Source organism: Uloborus diversus, chromosome 7 (assembly GCF_026930045.1).
Source record: "Uloborus diversus isolate 005 chromosome 7, Udiv.v.3.1, whole genome shotgun sequence".
NCBI lineage: Eukaryota > Metazoa > Arthropoda > Arachnida > Araneae > Uloboridae > Uloborus > Uloborus diversus.
In genome coordinates this window covers 66,213,790-66,232,130 of record NC_072737.1, presented here as the reverse complement: position 1 = coordinate 66,232,130, position 18,341 = coordinate 66,213,790, and the positions used below count along the sequence as shown (strand labels likewise).

Genomic DNA, 18,341 nt, shown 5'->3' with positions numbered 1-18,341 from the left:
AAAAAATTTGCATTGTAGTTTGAAATTTTAGATCATTTAAAGGAGAAGTGGCATACATAAGATCAGATTCGTTTAAAGAAAATCTGCAATAAACTGTTAGGTCTTGAAATCCACATGTGCAGAGAAACCTGTGTATAACGATACTGTCTACAGCAATAAACCTGTCTATAGCAATATTTTCCTCGGTCCCAGCAAAATGTCAGCATAAGTAATCAAACTGCCTATAACGATAATCTGTCTATAACAATATTTTTTTAGGTTCTAACAGTATCGATGTAGAAAGGTTTTACTGTATATGGATTTTTCAATCGACTCATAACACTTTATGGGGAGGTGTTCAAAGGTTGAAAAAACTAAAAGGTGTAGCTTTAAAAAACACCAATAAATGGCAGAATGAAGCAGCAATTATTATTTTATCTGATTTCTTAAAATGATTTTAAGTGTTATTTTCAATACCACTTTCCATATTAACTTAACATGTTTTAAAAATAAGATGCAATAGCTATTTTTCAGTAACAAATTTAGTCAAAAAAAAAGAAGAAGAATAGAATTAGCTACATTATAACTTATTTATGTCAAAAAGGAATTCAGATAGCAAATCTTACTTCAGAAACATCTCCTTCGCCTAACTGGCGCACTAAATATGTAGTTAACATTGCAGTTAGAGACATATGAACAGCATCATTTCGGGGAGTTTCATTTTCTCCTGTGCCATAACCTCCAATCCTGCATAAAGCTCGCATACTCAGCTTAGCAAGTTGATTGGCAATTTCCTGAAAACATTTATCCCAGAAATAAGAGTTAGATCTTTCAGGAAAGATTAAATTTTAATTTATCATGATACACATTAAGCAGGGAAAAGCATTTTTATGAAAAAGCACTAAAAGTAAAAAAGGAAAGAAAAACGATATAAAAGTATATTTTAAAAAACATTTGATACATTTATGTACACATGGGTGCATGTTTTTTTGACTTCAATTGTAAATGATTGAAAATGGTCAATATAGGTTTTTATAAAAATTGGAGTGAATAATTTGAATTTTGGAATCATTTGCCTATTTGATGATTGAATCTGAGAGATTTTAAATGTTAACACAATTATTGTCAGATGATTGCACTTTAATTCCTAAAAGTATTTTTAAAAAGAAAAATTGCATGTGACATGTTGAAGTTTAAAATCTCAGTTTCAATTGCAGAACATTTCGGTTTTCATTTTAAACGAGCAAACTTTGGTAAAATTCACAATGCTTCTATACTTTTGACGCAAATACTTGATGATACACAATTTTTGCTTTATTGTCATCAGCAAGAAATGTGTAGTGTTTTCATAACTTATCTTATTGAATGTGACTTAAAACAAATGTTAAATAAAAAACAAAATTTATTCCTATTATTGTTATTTTATAAGATGTTATTTTCTAGGTAAATAAAACTGAAAAATGTTTTACATATATTATTACACTTTTCTTTCTGTTGAAACATTGAAGATCAAAACATAAAAAGACGTTTTGGAGTCAAATCCCTCAGTAACATACCTGTTTGTTTGTTTCTTCAGATCTTTCAACACCACCTTCTTCAAGAGTAAAATCATAATTAAAAAGAAAAATTAATAAATGGAACAAGACACCAGACTGATACAGACGAGTTTGAAGCACATCATTGACTGCAAGAGCGCTAATACATTCCACAACAACAGCACACAGTTTTGTTAAATGCTGCAAAAATACAACACATTATTACTTTTCAAGTAATCTTCTTGCAGTTTGAAAAAAAAAAAAACTTGTAAAATATCAGTGAAAAAAAGATTGGTGAAATCAATTTTTTGTGTGATTTTTTTTCATAGCTTAAAACCAAAATGCTATTTACAATTATTTAATATAGCTTTTACATTATTGCAATTATATTATGATTAAGGTAGTAAGAAGTTTTGAATCATAACTTCAAACTGCCGGTTTATTGTTTTTCGTATGTCATTAAGAAAATACTTACAAATATACAGTAAAATACTAACATTTTTCGCAGGACTGGTGTAAAAAGTGTTCTACACTATGGTTATATCTAACGCCTGCATACAGCAAAAAAGCTTTTTTTTCCTTTTATTGATTTTATTCATTTATTTAGTTATTTATACATGAGCACCATTTTCCCTGCTAAATTATCTACTATTAAAAATTAATAAATAAATAAAAATAGTAAGTATATTCATTTATTATATCACAGCTTATCATGGATTGATTAAAATACACTAGTCTCTGCTTAATGTGATCAAGTTGGGACACAATTTTGATAACAATATTCCATTTATAACAATTATCAAATGATAAAATTAGATACATTTACCAATTTAAGTGACACACATTTAGTTTTAAGATAAAATTAAATGAATAAAAACTCATCTTACAAGATGACACTCGGAAGTCCAATGCACCTACCATTTTTATGGTTTATCTGTTTTATATGTCGGTGAGTTCACCTGACAAATACTCATCTTATATTAATGTGTTATCTATTTCCCGTAAAATACAAGAATAATGATTTTCTACAATTTTTCAGACACTCATTTATAAACCGTTCATAATCAATGTTTTTTAGTTCATCGGAGCAGATCTGTACTCTACTATTCAACATCTTCTGTGAATTTTTCTTTTCAGTACAGAGCAACCTTGTTTATCCAGACAAACTGGGACCAAAGGCAATCTGGATAACTTGTGAAATATGAGTCATAAGCAGAACGAATTCTTAAATAAACAGCCTTATCTTTTATTACAACAGAAAAATGCATAACTAAAAATTAATATTAAACTTACCTCTCTAAAAGGAGCCTAAAATAATTTATTTAAAGAAATTACACACAAATTGCAGTAATGATGATTGCTTCTGAATTCATTACTTTATTGGTATATAATTAAATCCATTAATAATGACCTACTATAAATAACAAGCACATATTATATGCAATATACTTTTTTTTGAAAGAAGGTTACTTTCGGGATTTATTAATTTTTTTCCTTATAGTGGTTCGCTTTCTAATTGGAACTGAATGGGGAAATTTACTTCTGTTTTGTTGCAAAATAGACCTCATTTTATCTGGCATGCCGGAAATTTCGTATTTCCCAGCATGCTGGTCAACCTCGATTTTTTCCAGCATGTCAGATAATGTGGGGTGATACAATACATTAATTTGCTTTGTACAAATACTATATCATTTATAGTTCAGCTGCAGTGATGTCAGTATAACGCTTCCAGTACACGATGACGTTTGTTATACATTACTATAATTTACTGTACGATCTATGCAGGAGTTGTACAAAAAGCAAATGTTTGGTATACTTATAGTTCCATTGTAGTTATCATAATTTAAAATTATTAACTTAAATTTAAAATGTTTTTAAAACGCTACAAATTTGATCTAAATGAAGCAGAGATCCAGATAATCAAAGTTCAACTGTATTTGCTAGATAGAGGTTCAACATCAAGGCATTCTTCAGCAGACTCATCAGGTCCATACTCCGTCTATTTTAGTGTAACAATCTGTTAAACTTATGAATATGCTGGTGAGGATGCTACAAAAATACTTGGATCATTTCCATCCATAACTCGAACTCTTGAGACATCATATCTGAAGAATTTGTTATCTTTTAAAACATTTCTTGTCAAAACTTATTGCAAAATCTTGAGTAGGGACAGCAATTTTTGATTGTTTCAGCAAAAACCCTACCATTGATTCAAAAACTGATAACATTAAATGATGTAATGATCACACATAAAGTGATAATTTCAACATACAATTCGGACCGAGTGATTTTGACAACAATAAGCGATTGATAACATAAACTGTTATCACATTAAGCAGAGACTACTATGTTTACAAATTAGAATACATACTTTGAAGTACAAAATACGACAAAGGTCCGTGATCATAGTTGGCATCTCAATCATACGTTCTCTGCAACCTTTGAATTGAGCAGCAACAGCAAAACACCTCGATATATGAATACAAACTTGAGTAGAAAGATCATCCATTTTAGCAGAATGACTTAAAACTCCTACACACCTAGAAAATGCTTCTTGCAATGCCTGCAAAGGAAAAATTAGTGGAAGTTAAAGGCAAAACATTCAATAATAGTATAATGTTACGTAATGGTTTTTTGCTAAACCACAAAATGCAAGCATTTTATAGTATTTAGAATAAATAGGCAGGAGTGGCTGTCAGTAGTGGTGCACCTCTAAAATGCCACAATGTCCCTTCAAGAACAAAACCCCTCCAAAAACGACAGACTCCTTCCTCCCAGCCCCCTCGAATTTCAACAGTACGGTTTGTGGCATGCCACTCCCCCCCCCTCCCCGTGGACAACCACTGAAATAATTATTGCAAGAATCAATATATTAATATTATGAAACATCAAACAAAATCTTTAATAGAAAAAATGTTTAAAAACACTAAAGACCAATAAAAAAATAGCTATCATAGAAAGCATCACAGTTAATAAAGAAAAATTAATATTCAATGAATACAAAATTCCCAATTCTGACATTCAGATACTGAACAATGCATGCAGGGATCGTTCTAAAAATTTTGAATCGTTCGCCAGTAAATTCGCCAAATTTTTTAAAGTGTTAGCCAAATTTCAAAAGTTTTAGTCAAAGACTAACTTTTACTCATTTTAAATGTATTTTTGTCTGCAGAAATATTTAATCAGAAAGTGAAATATAACTTAATTTTTGACAATTTTTTGAGGATAAGAGCAGGGGTATATCCAGGAATTTTTGTCCGTTTTTAGGAATTTGGTGAGAAAAAAATGCAAATTAAGTAGTTTTTCCACAAATCATATGTAATTTTTCAAAGGAAAAAATGGCTAAAAACAACTTTATGTGATATTAATCATTCTTTAATAAATTTGAGAGTAGAACTAAAAGCTTTCAACGAAGTAAAGACTGCATTCCTATCTGACTCCAATGTTTCAGACATCGAACACAATGAAATAAACGAGCCATTCAACAAGGCATCCACCAACACTCTACTCGGTAGCCATGCTGCGCACTCGATATCCAATCAGCGAAAGGCGCAAGTACAGTGACGCAAAGAGGCGAGAGGCAAACGTCATCCTTTCTCCGATCTCCGATCCGATGGACGGTAACGCTCCAATCCGATGCTAACGCGCACCTCAATCTGCTCGGAGTGTTCCGAGGATAAAACAACTTTCAGTGATTGCTAGTCAGGGAGTTTTGTGAAAGGTTTGTTTTTAGGTTCGGAATTTTGTGAAGGGTCCGGTTTTAGGGGTCCAAAATTTCTGAACGGACTTGATTTTTTCTAGATTGACTTCTGAAGGGAGATTTTTTTTCCTCTGTGTATATTTTAGAGAATTTTCTGTTCGCCAGTTAATTCGCCAAATTCGAATTTTGTTCGCCGATTTTACGATTTTATCGTATTTGGCGCATTGGCGAATGCTTAACGCGGTCCCTATGTATGCATTATGCATGGTAACTAGGCTTCAATTACATAAATATTTTTTCCTTTAAATATTAGTAAAAAGTATCCTCATGTATTACAGATAACCAAATTGTTCAAAAATATGCATCTGTTAATTTTGCAGAGCATCCAGAAAATTATAGATGGCTTGAAACCCATGAATAGAATATATACCTAACCCTAAATATGCCTCACACCTCATTTTTTGGGGCGCTTACAATTAGGGGGTTCCTACTCTCATTCAAGTAAAAAAATTCAAGGACATTCAAAAATTTCAAAGACCATAAATTTAATGTAATTTAGACATGAAAAACCACATGATGAATTTAAATGAAATATTTTCCCAGTTAACCTTTTATGCAGAATTATTTCCTCTCTTACTACTTCAAGATGGTGAATAGCCAGGAAACTCTGCAAAATTGGGAAAAATCACGGAATTTTCTGATTCTGGAAAAGTTGCAGGAAATGTCACACAGCTCATGGATTTTTCTTTTCATGTATTGAAAAGGCAAAATTATGTCTTAAAAATATGATTTTGTATTAAAATCACACCACGTCAACACTGCAGTGAAAATCCAGTCTTGAGATCAAGGAAAAATCAGATGTTTCAAAATGCACTATCGTAGAGAACTGGTTCGAATAGCCATCGCCTCTGTTTCGAATAACTTGTGTTTCTTCCTTAAATTATAAAGATGAATGCTTGGGTGTACATTTTTGTACAAAGGTACTTTGTTCCTATATTTTCTGAGACACAAGAACAAAAAAAAATTGTTTGCTTACACAAAAGCCGGTAAACGTGGAAATCAGTTAACGAAAAATTTGTTAACACAAAATATTTTGGCTTCACCGTTGAGTTCGTGTTAATTATGTTTGATTATATTTAAAAGAAAATTCTTTAAAATTATATGTAAATGTGAAATTTCACTCCGATGCAAATATTCAATATATTCAATCAAAAGCTATTTTAAACTTCCAATTAATAATTCAAATTATTCTATCTAAGTTACACATTGAGTGATTTTTTGTGAAAATAAAATATATGTTCTTTCTTGAGATATAAAGAGGGGAAAAGACACCCAATCGGTATATTACAAACAAAAAAAAAAAAATTTTTAACACCAAATATTTATATTCTTCAAATTATGCACTAAAAACCATTTGCACTCAGGATTACTGCTTTAAAACACTGTATTTTCAGCTAATTTTTAGCTTGCTTTGGTCCACACTTGGATAATAAAAATCCATTATTTTCACACAATGTTGTAAAAATGGAGTAAACAAAGCAGCCAACTTTAGAAAATGGCTATCAATAAAACTTTCAAGTAAACACCACTATCACCTCTGACTGAAAGTTTGCTTGGAATAAATTAAGATGGCACAAAAATAAGAATGATGCCTAAACATGAGTGCAAAGGATTGATGAGGCTAAAATATTTAATTTTAAGTTAAACAATATGATAGCGAAAATAATAAGAAAGACTAAAAGAAATCCTGCATTTGAGGAACAACATTTTTTGAATTTTGCATAATTTTAGCATCAAAATTCTCTTAGATCAATATTCTACCTGCATCCTAAACATTAAAAAATTTGCAAGCCAATTTTATTATTAAAAACCATTATAAACTGAAGTTAAACCCTAGATTGAAATTTTTGAGTGGGCGTGACAGAATGATTGGCATGCAAGTTTTCTACTAAAAATATGAAATTTAAAAAAAGAAATAAAAATGATGGTGAACACGAAGTTAAAGACATCCAAAGAGTAGAATCACGCATAAAACTAATAAAATTAGACTATTAATAAAATTAATAATGTAATTAATATTAATTTTAAAAAAATAAAGAAACAAAAAAAAAAGCTTAATCTGTAAGGGTAAGGAAGGCTTTTTCCGGAAAAAAATCTTAAAACTGATGTCTTAAAGAGGCAAATTAAAGTCATCTTTAGCAAACTTAGAGGGACTTAAATTTTGCGAAGTTAAAAACATATTTAAACGTATTTTGAAACATTACTTCGGACATCTCTTTTATTATTGCCTCTTATTATTGGAACAAAAGGGTTCGGAGGTTCTATCAGTATTTTTTTTTAACTGATGAAATCCTAAGAACTCAGTCTTGAACTTCCTTCAGAAAAAGATCTCCAGATTTTTTTAAATTGGAGTTTTAAAAACACTGTTTTATGCTATCTAGGAGGATTCTCTTTCTGATTTCTCCCCCTCAAACTGGAGTCTTTATAGCGCAAATTTAGGTCATCTGTAAATTTAAAGGAAGGAGGGAGTGCATTTGGGGATTTTCTCCTGGAAAAGTTTAAAAAGTTCTAAAAGTGAAATTTCAAGCAGGGTCCATTATGAAAGTAATGAGCATTTACTGGCAAAATATATTTATTGATCGTAATTTGTACAAATGTTCAATATTCTTCAAAATACATTCCTCCTGCATCAATACACTTGCGAAGACGTGTTTGTTACGCCTGAAAGGCACCCTGAAACTCTTCCAAGGGAATGCCTCTCAGGAACGATGTAACATGGTGTTGGATGTTTCCCAAGGTGCCCCAATGTTTTCCTTTCTTCTCTCTCTCGAGTCGCGGAAACAAAAAGAAGTCACATGAAGCTAAGTAGGGAGTGTAAGATGGTGAGGGATCGCCGGGGGGGGGACATCCATAACGGGGTTCGTCGGCAACCTCCTCCTGGCTCTCTTTGAATGCCTTGTGCCACTTCCCGGACTGTGATCTTGAAATGCAATCGTCCTTGAAGGCTTCTTGTAGCATCTGGAATGTTTCGGTTGCATTTTTTCCAAACCTCACGCAAAACTTTTTGGCGTATCATTGTTCAAGCGAACGCTCCATTGCATTATGTTACAAAAGTTGAAAACATATTTCAAGCGGAAGCACTTATCTCCGCTCACACTGCTCGAAAGCAACTGACGACTGGATGCATTGAAAGGGCATATTCCGCACCAAATTTCCCAGCCAGTTTTACCACGCTGCCATCTATCATCGTGTCACAATAACATTATGCTCATTACTTTTATAATGGACCCTGTATTTAGTGACATAAATGTTCGAGTACCGTATTCTCGGGAATAAGCGCCGCACCCGGTGTATGCGCCGCATCGTAATATTTTCTACCCAAAAAAATTAATTTAATGAAAGCGCCGCACCTGGTATAAGCGCCGCACCCGTTATAAGCGCCGCACCCGTTATAAGTGCCGCTCCCGCCATTAAACAACTTAAAAGCACAGTTAGTAGTAAAAAAAGGCTGGAATGAAATGTAAATAAAAGAAATATTTTTAATTAACCTAACAATAGAAATTTTTACTATTAATATAATCTAAATACCTGGGGAGGAGACATTGGTTGGTTATCCAGAGCGCGGGACGCGGACCCTTCTCCTCATAGCGCTCCACATTTTTTTAAGTGGTCGGCGCCACTATAGGCACGCTTTGATCAGTGGGTCGCATCCACTATAGGCACGCTTTGATCAGTGGGTCGCATCCACTACAGGCACGCTTTGATCAGTGGGTCGCATCCACTATAGGCACGCTTTGATAAGTAGGTCGCATCCACTACGGATGGTCGATTCAGAATCTGTCGAATTCACTCTTCTCGCTGTCCGACGCAAACAGCCCCAAGAAGCCTTTATCTAACTCCGGACTATTTTCTCCATTGTCGGAATCGCCATCTTCCTCCACTACATCCGGGACTGGGGGAATTATTCCTGCCTGCGCGAAGCCGGAAATGATGGTGCTAGGCTTCACAGCATTTCAAGCTGCATCCACCCACTTGGCCACTTCTCCGAACGACGCTTTCCTGAGGTTGCCGCCCTTCGTGTAGTCGTGAAGAGCGTTTGCCATCCATGACTCCCATTGTTGCCGCATGTGGCACTTGAAGGCATGATTGGGAGCCAAATCCAACGGCTGCAATTTCTTTGTCAGCCCACCGGGGATGACGGCTAGGGAAACCGAACATGTCCGAGCGCCCTCCTTCACAGCGTCGGTCTTGTGCGCCGCCATGGAGTCGAAAATTAGCATGCCACTCGGCTGGAAGAAAGAGCCTTTTCTCTTGCGCCAAACTTCGTTGAGCCAGTCCAACATCAGAGGCTCATTCATCCAGCCCTTCTCGTTGCAGCGTATAACGAGAGTCGATGGGAGTCCTTGGGGAGCGTTTTTCGCTTAAAGATAAGCATAGTTTTTAACTTCTCCCCGCTGGCCGTACATGCTAAAACACAGGTAAACGAAGTCTGTTCGTTTCCTGTGGTCGTAATGGGGACGCTCCTTTCCCCAGCAGAAGTTACTGTTCTTGTCGGCAGGCAGTCGAATGTCAAGGGGACTTCATCCATGTTCACAAGTTGTGATGGCTGGAAGTTCTTTTCAATCTTCAGCCTTTCGACGTAGGCCAGAAACTTCTGCTTCGTTTCCTCCCAATCGGCAGAAAGGCTTTGCCCCACAGTTGTCCGGAACCTGACAGACAATTTGTTTCGCTTCATGAAGCGGAAGCACCAATTCGCATTGCGTTTGAAATTGGTGATGCTCATGCTCACAGCGATGTTCCGGGCCTGAATTCGGACCCGAACAGTTGAAACGGAGAGTCCTTTTGAACACTGCTCCAAGATCCACTTTTTGATGTTTCGCTCCAACTCCGGCCAGTGAGCTGCTCGTCCCGGTCTAGCACGTTTTGCCTTCGGCATTGCTTCGATAGTGGACTTTTCTGTCCTCCAACGGCGAACACATCTCTTATCGATTCCAAATTCTCTGGCCGCAGGACGATTTCCTATTGATTCTGCCTTTGAAACTACTTCTAACTTGAAGGCTGCAGTATAGCTTCTCAGTCGTTTAGGAGCCATTTCAAAGTAACTCTGTGAAAAAAAGATAAGCAAGAAACGCACGAACGACAGCAAAAGAAGCGATGATGTGAGTGACTAAAGTTAGAGCTAGGAGACGGAGAAATAAGTTTCCAATTATGTCGCTTGACCACTCCGAGCAACTCACTTTTGTGACAAGGGTAAATCCCCTTTAGAGAACTGGAAAGGCTACCCCCCTCCCCTAATAGAACTTTTGCTAACAATGCTCCTCCCCTGACCCACTGTCCCCCCTTCGCTCCGATGGTGCTTGCTCGCCCACGTGATTCTGCGTTTCTCTCCTCAGTGAAACACGTGCAATCGCTGACTCACCTCCTCTCCCTCCCCATTTCGACCTTGTCGCCTTAGGTCGAAGGGCAAAGGATTTCGCAAAATAAAAGGAATCGATGTGGCGCCATCTATTGGCAGCATTTTCAACTTTTTGACAAAAACTCAGATTTTTTTTTTACTTGAAAAAAATAAAAACGACACTGTACCCGCCGCACACATTATGTGCGCCGCACAGGCATTATTTTTACTTTTTTTCTTGTATGCGCCGCGGCGCTTATTCCCAAAAATACGGTAATCTCACCCAGAATGTTTTGAAATTTAAATATTAATGTTTAGGCAATCTTTGATAATGAAACAGTGCAGGGGCAGTCGCCCCCTGAATCACTACCACTGCCGAGTCAGATGTAATTGGATTTTGAAATGCAAAAAAAAATTTGGATTATCAGACAAAAAAAGCTGAAAAGCATAAATTTCATGTGTAATACAGACCACCAGAAAATGAAATACTTTTCCAGGATCCCTAGTTTGCACAATAAAATTCAAGGAGTAAGGATTTTTAAAGACCATGGGGACCACAACTACAGATTCACAGAAGTTTTTGTTTCTTTGATATGAGATATTTTTAGGAATATAACCACAGAACCAAGAAAAATACCAATGGCGTTTTCTGTTGTACGGAAGATTGAAACAGTCTGTCAGAATGGAAAAGGAAATTGTGTTAAACTGATTCTCTGCGAGTCGCATATAGCACCTTAACACTATCTCAGCGGAATTAAATTAAATGTGAGAAGCACTGTCATAAAAAACCACTCCCCTGAAAAATTTGGCTAGACAAATGGTCATGTGATTGTTGTCAGAAATGCTTTTATGCTGACCGACCCTGAATGTTTAGTGAAATTTAGCTTAGGTCTGTGGATATGAGTTTCATATTCAATACTAAATATTAGAAGGTGTATTCACAAAAATGCAATATAATAAAATTTGCTTACAGAATTTCATTAAAATATTCAAATTTCATTTGTTCGGTGCTAAAAGTTCCAAAATGATAAAAAATCTCCACAAATATTTAACTATTAAAAATAATATTTTGAACAAACTTGCTTTCTTACCTCTAAACCACTTTCTCTACGCAATTCTTCAGCATTTAGAGCTGAACAGTTAACAGTGTGATATGCAGTTTCCGCAGCAGCAGCCAATAAGGGAGCAGATTTTGAAAACAACTGAGCATCATCAGTTTCTAATCTTATTGTTTTTACTAACATTGGGTATCCTGAATACTTGTAAGGATGCAAAACTGAAATTTATAAAAACATTAATTAATTCAGGATTTCAGGAAAAGGAGCATTAATTTAAAGGAAATAAATATGGAGAAATAAACTTACCATCTTTATACTGGCTAAAAAGTATTGTTTGAGTTTGTAAAATGAGTACAACGTTATGAGGATCAGGTCCTTCACACTGTCTAGATGATTTACTGCATAAGAACTCATATGCTTTGCTGACACTCTCAAAAATTTCCTGTTACCAAAATAAAGTTATTATTACAACATAGAATATGTCAACTAAAAAATGCTTAATTTAAAAATATAAAAAAATGTTTTTTTTTTTTTTTTTTTCCCCTGGTTAAAAAAACTTAAGTCTAAGGTGTAGTTGCTTTAGTCTTCAAATTGCCAAGTGATTAACAGACTTGAACAGAAAATACCTTTTTTTTTAATTAAACCAAGAACACTAAGAAATTTGATTTTTATGGTTTCATCAGATAATCAAGGTTTTACCACTTTTCCACAATTTTATTCAATATAAATTTTCATGCTGTCTTCACTGCTCTAATGATGATACCTGAGGTAGAAATGAATATGTCACTAAATGACAAAAGTATGAGCCTAATTTAAAGGATGCAATTAATTCAATGCATGGATGTTTACTTATTGAATGTGATCCATTTCTTCTCAAAGTATTACCCTCATAAATGATAAAAACAAATGCAATGGTAACTCAAAGTTAATAACATGTCCCCCCTATCAATGAGTTCCCAAAGTAGAAATAAACCCTCTCTTACAAGGTCAGGCCTGAACTTACATGAGAAAAATTGTATACAGTCCATTAAGAAAAAAATAAAAATAAATTGATTATAATTCATTAGCAAAAAATAGGGCTGTGGAGTCAGAGGGAAAATGACCGACTATTGCTCCAACTCCAAGAGTTTTCAGCCTTGACTCTGGCTCATTTACCTCAAAATCAATCCAACTTTGCAAGCATAATTGGCAGGAGATGCAAACTTTTGAGAGAAAATAGTCAACTCTGACTCTTGGAATTTCAAAAATTTGACTCCTGATTCCTTAACCTCAAAATCAGTTTGACCCTGAAGCCCAGGCAAAAACTCCAAAGAAAAATAGTTCATTTAAGTTTTTATAAGCAAAAATATGAAGTCTGACTAACATTTATGAAAAAAAAAAAAAAAATCTTGAATGAATGCTCATTGTCCTTTTTAAGACAAAAGGATATAATTCATGCTGTTTAATAAGAGATATTGACATTGCATTTAACACTAAATTCTTTGAAGCTATTCATCATAAATTCAACTCAAACAGGCTTAGTAATATAAAAACTGAAATTAGTCAAGAGTGAAACCGATCTTGACCAAAACAATCCTAAAATGTACTAAATGCATGTAAAACATGTACATTCAAAAGTCTAAGAACTCAGAAAGAAAAGGTTGCATCTTCTTTTGATTAGAGATGATAAAGAAGAACTTTTCATTTGTCGATCGGTCATTCCCTTGCTTGCAATTTTGCTTATTACCCCCACTTGAAGGTACCTGTTTGCTGTGGTTTGATCACCAGCTTTTCTTATTTCTCATAAAAACTTTATTAGTGTTTTAAGAGGGTATTATACTTATGTAGCTGAACATAAACATTTCTGTCAGTGGCGGCTCGTCACTATGGGATTATACTTATCTACATAAGTATAATACACTAAGGGTATTATACTTATGTAGCTGAACATAAACATTTCTGTCAGTGGCGGCTCGTCACTATTTTGTCGGGCCGAGCCCACCCGACAAAATAGTTTATAATTAGATTATTTAAAAATGTCTTTTGTGTATCGGTTTTAAATAAAATCAAGGCATGAAACTAATTATAAATTTCTAGCACTCTGCTAATCGCTAATATAAGAAAAAGTGTTCCTTTTCTATCAAATAGCGATAGCGCTTTGAGAATGATTCTTTAGGCCATTTTAACGGCGGCTCATAACTTAACCAACTGCGAGAATTAAATCAAAGTAACGAAAGCGGCAAGCGACATCACCCCGAACGATGCGTATGGGCCGGCTCCCTTCCTGCCCCCTCGAAAAATATCTTCATCCAATAACAATAGTAGAAGCAATGGGAGGAAAGTGTCTCGTCTCGCGTCGCTTATACAAAGTTTCAGTGAGGCGATGGGCAGAATTTTCGGAGCCCACCCCACGGGGACAGGAAGAGTTCTCTCATCGCTGTCTCTTTTTCTCTCTTTTGATTCAATCCATTTTTTCCTTTTCTTTAATCTTTAACGGCTGTTACTATGAGCTACGGGGGGTTACAATATTTTGGGTTCCCACTCATTTCATTGCATGGGATGTCCCTTTTAATGTGTTTATTTTTCTTTATGGAATTTAGAGCGCATTCTCGAAATTTCTGAATAGACATTTTATTTTCGAAAAGACGTTTGCCATTTTTTAAGTTTTAGTTTGAATTTAGGTTCAGTTGGTTTTCAGTGTCATACTAATATAATAAGAGTTAAGACTTTATATTTTTGAATAAAAAGCTGCACCTAAAATAATCTTCATTGGGTGAGATTTTTTCAATTTTCTTATAAGCTATGATATTTGGTTAAAGTAATAAGTCTTAATCGTATATTCAGTAAATTACCGCCCATTAGCCAGGGCTAAAGCTGAAATCCATGAAATACACTGCCAGCTCAGTCATTTCCAGCCGAGGACTGCAGTTTCGTACTACCAGTATTAGCTACCAGTTTGTTTGGCACTCTTGGCTTCCTTAAGAGATTTTCCATTTCCAGCTCAGTCACTTTCCTATGCCGTGCTGATGAGTGCTAATTAACACGAAACTGCTGTCCTCGGCTGGAAATGACTGAGCTGGCGGTGTATTTCATGTAAGTCTTAATCGTGTTGGCCTTATTGTCATTCCTTTTCTACGCTACAGTATTCTAACGCTGATCAAACCTAAATTATTACACAATAAAAATTAAAAGTAATTAAAATTTCTTATAAAAAGAATATATTGGTAAGTAAGTAAACTGTGTTTCTAGAAAAATTAGTTACCAGTTTCGTAATTTGATTTATATGAGGCAGTGAGAAGCAAAGGGATGTAAGTGGCAAAATTAAAAAATTGGAGATCACCAGTACAAATGGTAGGTGAACCTATCCTCTATCTTTGGGCAAGAGATGGTACTAGTAGCCCTGGTAGGTGCTGCTCTACAGCATGATTTAAGAAAAAATCTATGAAAGCCTACCTAGGAAGTTATCTTTAAATGCGTTTCACTCAAAACTTGAAAATGTCCACTTACATCCTTTTGCTTCTCACTACCTAATATAATAACGAAGCATGTTAAAGCGAAAGTTAATGCTGCTGCATGATCCCAGTCACAATCTAATTTTTGCTATTCTGTATAGGAAAGAGGAGGGGGGGGGGTTCATTGATCTTCATTGCCTTATTATTGGCACGCCCACCTTAGATCTCTTCATTTTATCTGTTTTAATTTTTTCTGAAAACTTTATACAATCGTCAAAGGCAACCCGACCTTTTGGGAGGAGAGTGGTTGAGTTTTTAAAATAAAACTCCAAGCTTTACCGAATGATATAAATAAAGCATGCACACATACTAAAACATTATTAGAAAATACATTAGGCCTAACAATCTATATATGGACTCCAAATTCGCCAGATAAAGAAACTTTTGGGAGGCCTCAAATACCTCCATCAGGGCGCCCCTGATAACAGCGGGCTCACCCGCCAAATTAAGCCACGAGCTGCCACTGATTTCTGTTGACATTAAAAACACCAGAAGTCTGGGATTTATCAGTTAAAAAAATCCCAGGATTCTGAGTTAGCATGGGAAAAGTTTCAAGAATGATCAATATTTCAGTCATGTTTTCTAATGATAAAATAAAATTAAAATGAAAAAATTACACTTACTCGGCCTTCTGGATTTTTGTCAGGATGATATTTCTGAGCCAATTTAAAGTATGCTTTTCGTATCACATTTTCATCAGGCCTAAAAATCATGAGAATATAGCAAAATGAATCGAAATTGAATTCCTTTCAAACAAAGTATAATAATATAGTTGAAGCATGACTATATGAAATATCTAGAAGCAAAAGGAGTGTAAGCAAATGGGGTGTCAAAATTAAAATTTTGGACATAAGTATTACAAAAGATATAATTAACATTCTTCTATTTTGGGGGCAAGAACTGGGGGGGGGGGGGGTACTAGAAACTCTGGTAGGTGCTGCTATATAGCATGATTTAGAGAACTTTTCAATGAAAGTCTATTAATAGGGTTTGAACTTTAAATGTATATTTAACTCAAAATTTTAAAAAGTTCACTTATATCCCTTTGCTTCTCACTGCATCATATCTCGTTTCATAGGAGGAAGTTCAAATAAGATTCAGGGATTCTTAAATCCCAAAAAATGAAAATTTTTCAACTTAAGGATTTTTTTAAAAAACAAAATGCAAAATTCACCAATTCCATTTAAAAGAAGAAAACTATAGCTAAGAGATAAAATAAAAAAATTGGATCTACTCTGGAAACTCTACAATATTTCTATACCAGAAAAATTATATAAAAAAAAAACATTGAAGAAAATTAAAAAAAAAAATCAATAATTTGATTAATTTATTATTTTTTGTATATAATAAAATAAAATTATTTGCAAAAGAATTTACCAACTGTACTTTTAAAATGCTGAACTTTTGGATAAACTATGCTCATTCAATTGGTTACCATCATTTAAAACCTGGGTTCGAAAACATCATAATATTTTCGAAAATATTCAATATTTTGATATACAGTAGGCGCCACTTAATGTGATCACTTTGGGACAAATACAATTTGATAATAATAACCGACTGATAACAATAACCGAAAAGAATCCAGGAGACACAAAATAATGATTTTTTTTCCAATTAAGGTGCATTTATTTTGGCAACCTCGAATTAAAATCACAATGACTCAACTAAACACAGTTTTAAATTATAAATTATTAAATTAACAGAATGGAAATATCTAAATTATAAATTAAAGCTAAATTATGCAATTTTTAATCACATAGTAATAGGTGAAGTAAAATATGACCGTTTTCCTTGACATTCGTAATCGCAAACCAGTTTCAAAGCACATTCAACTTTTCTATCTTTTCCAGTATGGTTTTGCTTGTGGTTTAAATTTTAATTTTACTTCGCCTTGTTTTCAATCTTGACACAATTCTTTAATAGTTTACAAAGTAATGGCAAAAATGGAGGTCCTACATCAATGCCTGCAACATGTCCAGCGACTGAATTTTTTCAGGTGCAAAAGAAAGTTTTCTTAGGGAGAATATCTGGTCACTAGGGCGAACTTTCTGTAGCTTCATTCCTAGAAAAATTTTGAACTGCTATTGAACACCACAAACTGTTAGACAGAAAGTTAGTCTCGTCAGGGTTTGCCTATGTATTTCTGTTAATTGAGGAACAAAAACGGGGAAAAAATTGAAAATTTATGAAAAAGTGATAACAATAAACGAAGACGCTGATTACAATATGCGACTTTTTCAATGTGTGTTAACATACAAGTGTTCCGGGACTTCGTCATTCTGATAACATTGAATGAATGATAACATTAACCGTGATCACATTAAGCGACGCCTATGTATATAAGATATTTTGATATACATAAGCTATTTTGATACATATCCGATATTCTTAATCAGCACAATCTAAAGTATTCAAAATAGTAGATGCATCCTCAAATCACTCTTTATTTCGTTATATTATAATTACAATATGTAGATTTAAAATTAAGGTTTCTTTCATTATTTATATCTAATATTTCATTTTACGTTTCTATCAATTTTAATGGAGTTAATTTAGCATTAGCAATTTTACTCATTTTTCTTCTGTTAGCTACATTTGCAGTTATATGACTTAGAAATAAATAATATACATTAGTCAGTGCACAGTTGTAAGACACTTTCATTTTTTCTGAGCGATGTTTAATATTTAATTAGGCACTTTTACAATGAATTAAAATTGTTATATTACTAATAATTTTATGAATATAAAATACAAGTAAAAAAGGAGTATTATATTACTTTGTCATAGTAATGATGTATTACATCATAAAAATATAGTACATAACTTTTTGGTTATGTTTAATAATAAATGAGCAATATTACTATGATTAATGTACTTTTTATATTGATATGACTGTGGTTGAAAAAATAAATATCAAAAATATCAAAATATCATGATATTTTCAAAATAAATATGTGATATATATCGTGATATATATCATGATACATATCGACTGATGTATATCAGCGAACCCTGTTAAAACCCATAACACTGGCAGCTAAAATGTTCAATGACTTACTGTTCCTCGCGCCTAAGCCCTAAAGTTTCATATGCTTCTTCAACGGATAAAATAGGTGGCTTTTTTTCAACTTCATGCTTCCAGGCTTCCAAAACATCTTTTAATAATTTGACCTGTAACAT

The 18,341-nt window shown here is 34.0% G+C and overlaps 1 protein-coding gene across 1 annotated transcript in view; it reads right to left on the bottom strand.

Annotated features, from left to right (window-relative positions):
* Window positions 1-18,341, bottom strand: part of LOC129226542 (dnaJ homolog subfamily C member 13-like) — a 114,488-nt gene that overhangs the window by 35,020 nt on the left and 61,127 nt on the right. The window contains exons 31-37 of the mRNA XM_054861152.1: window positions 18,220-18,332; window positions 15,782-15,860; window positions 11,974-12,109; window positions 11,701-11,885; window positions 3,886-4,077; window positions 1,536-1,715; window positions 606-773 (exon numbers count right to left, since the gene is read on the bottom strand). Coding sequence (XP_054717127.1) covers window positions 606-773; window positions 1,536-1,715; window positions 3,886-4,077; window positions 11,701-11,885; window positions 11,974-12,109; window positions 15,782-15,860; window positions 18,220-18,332 — 1,053 coding nt within the window. The remainder of the gene's footprint in view (window positions 1-605; window positions 774-1,535; window positions 1,716-3,885; window positions 4,078-11,700; window positions 11,886-11,973; window positions 12,110-15,781; window positions 15,861-18,219; window positions 18,333-18,341) is intronic.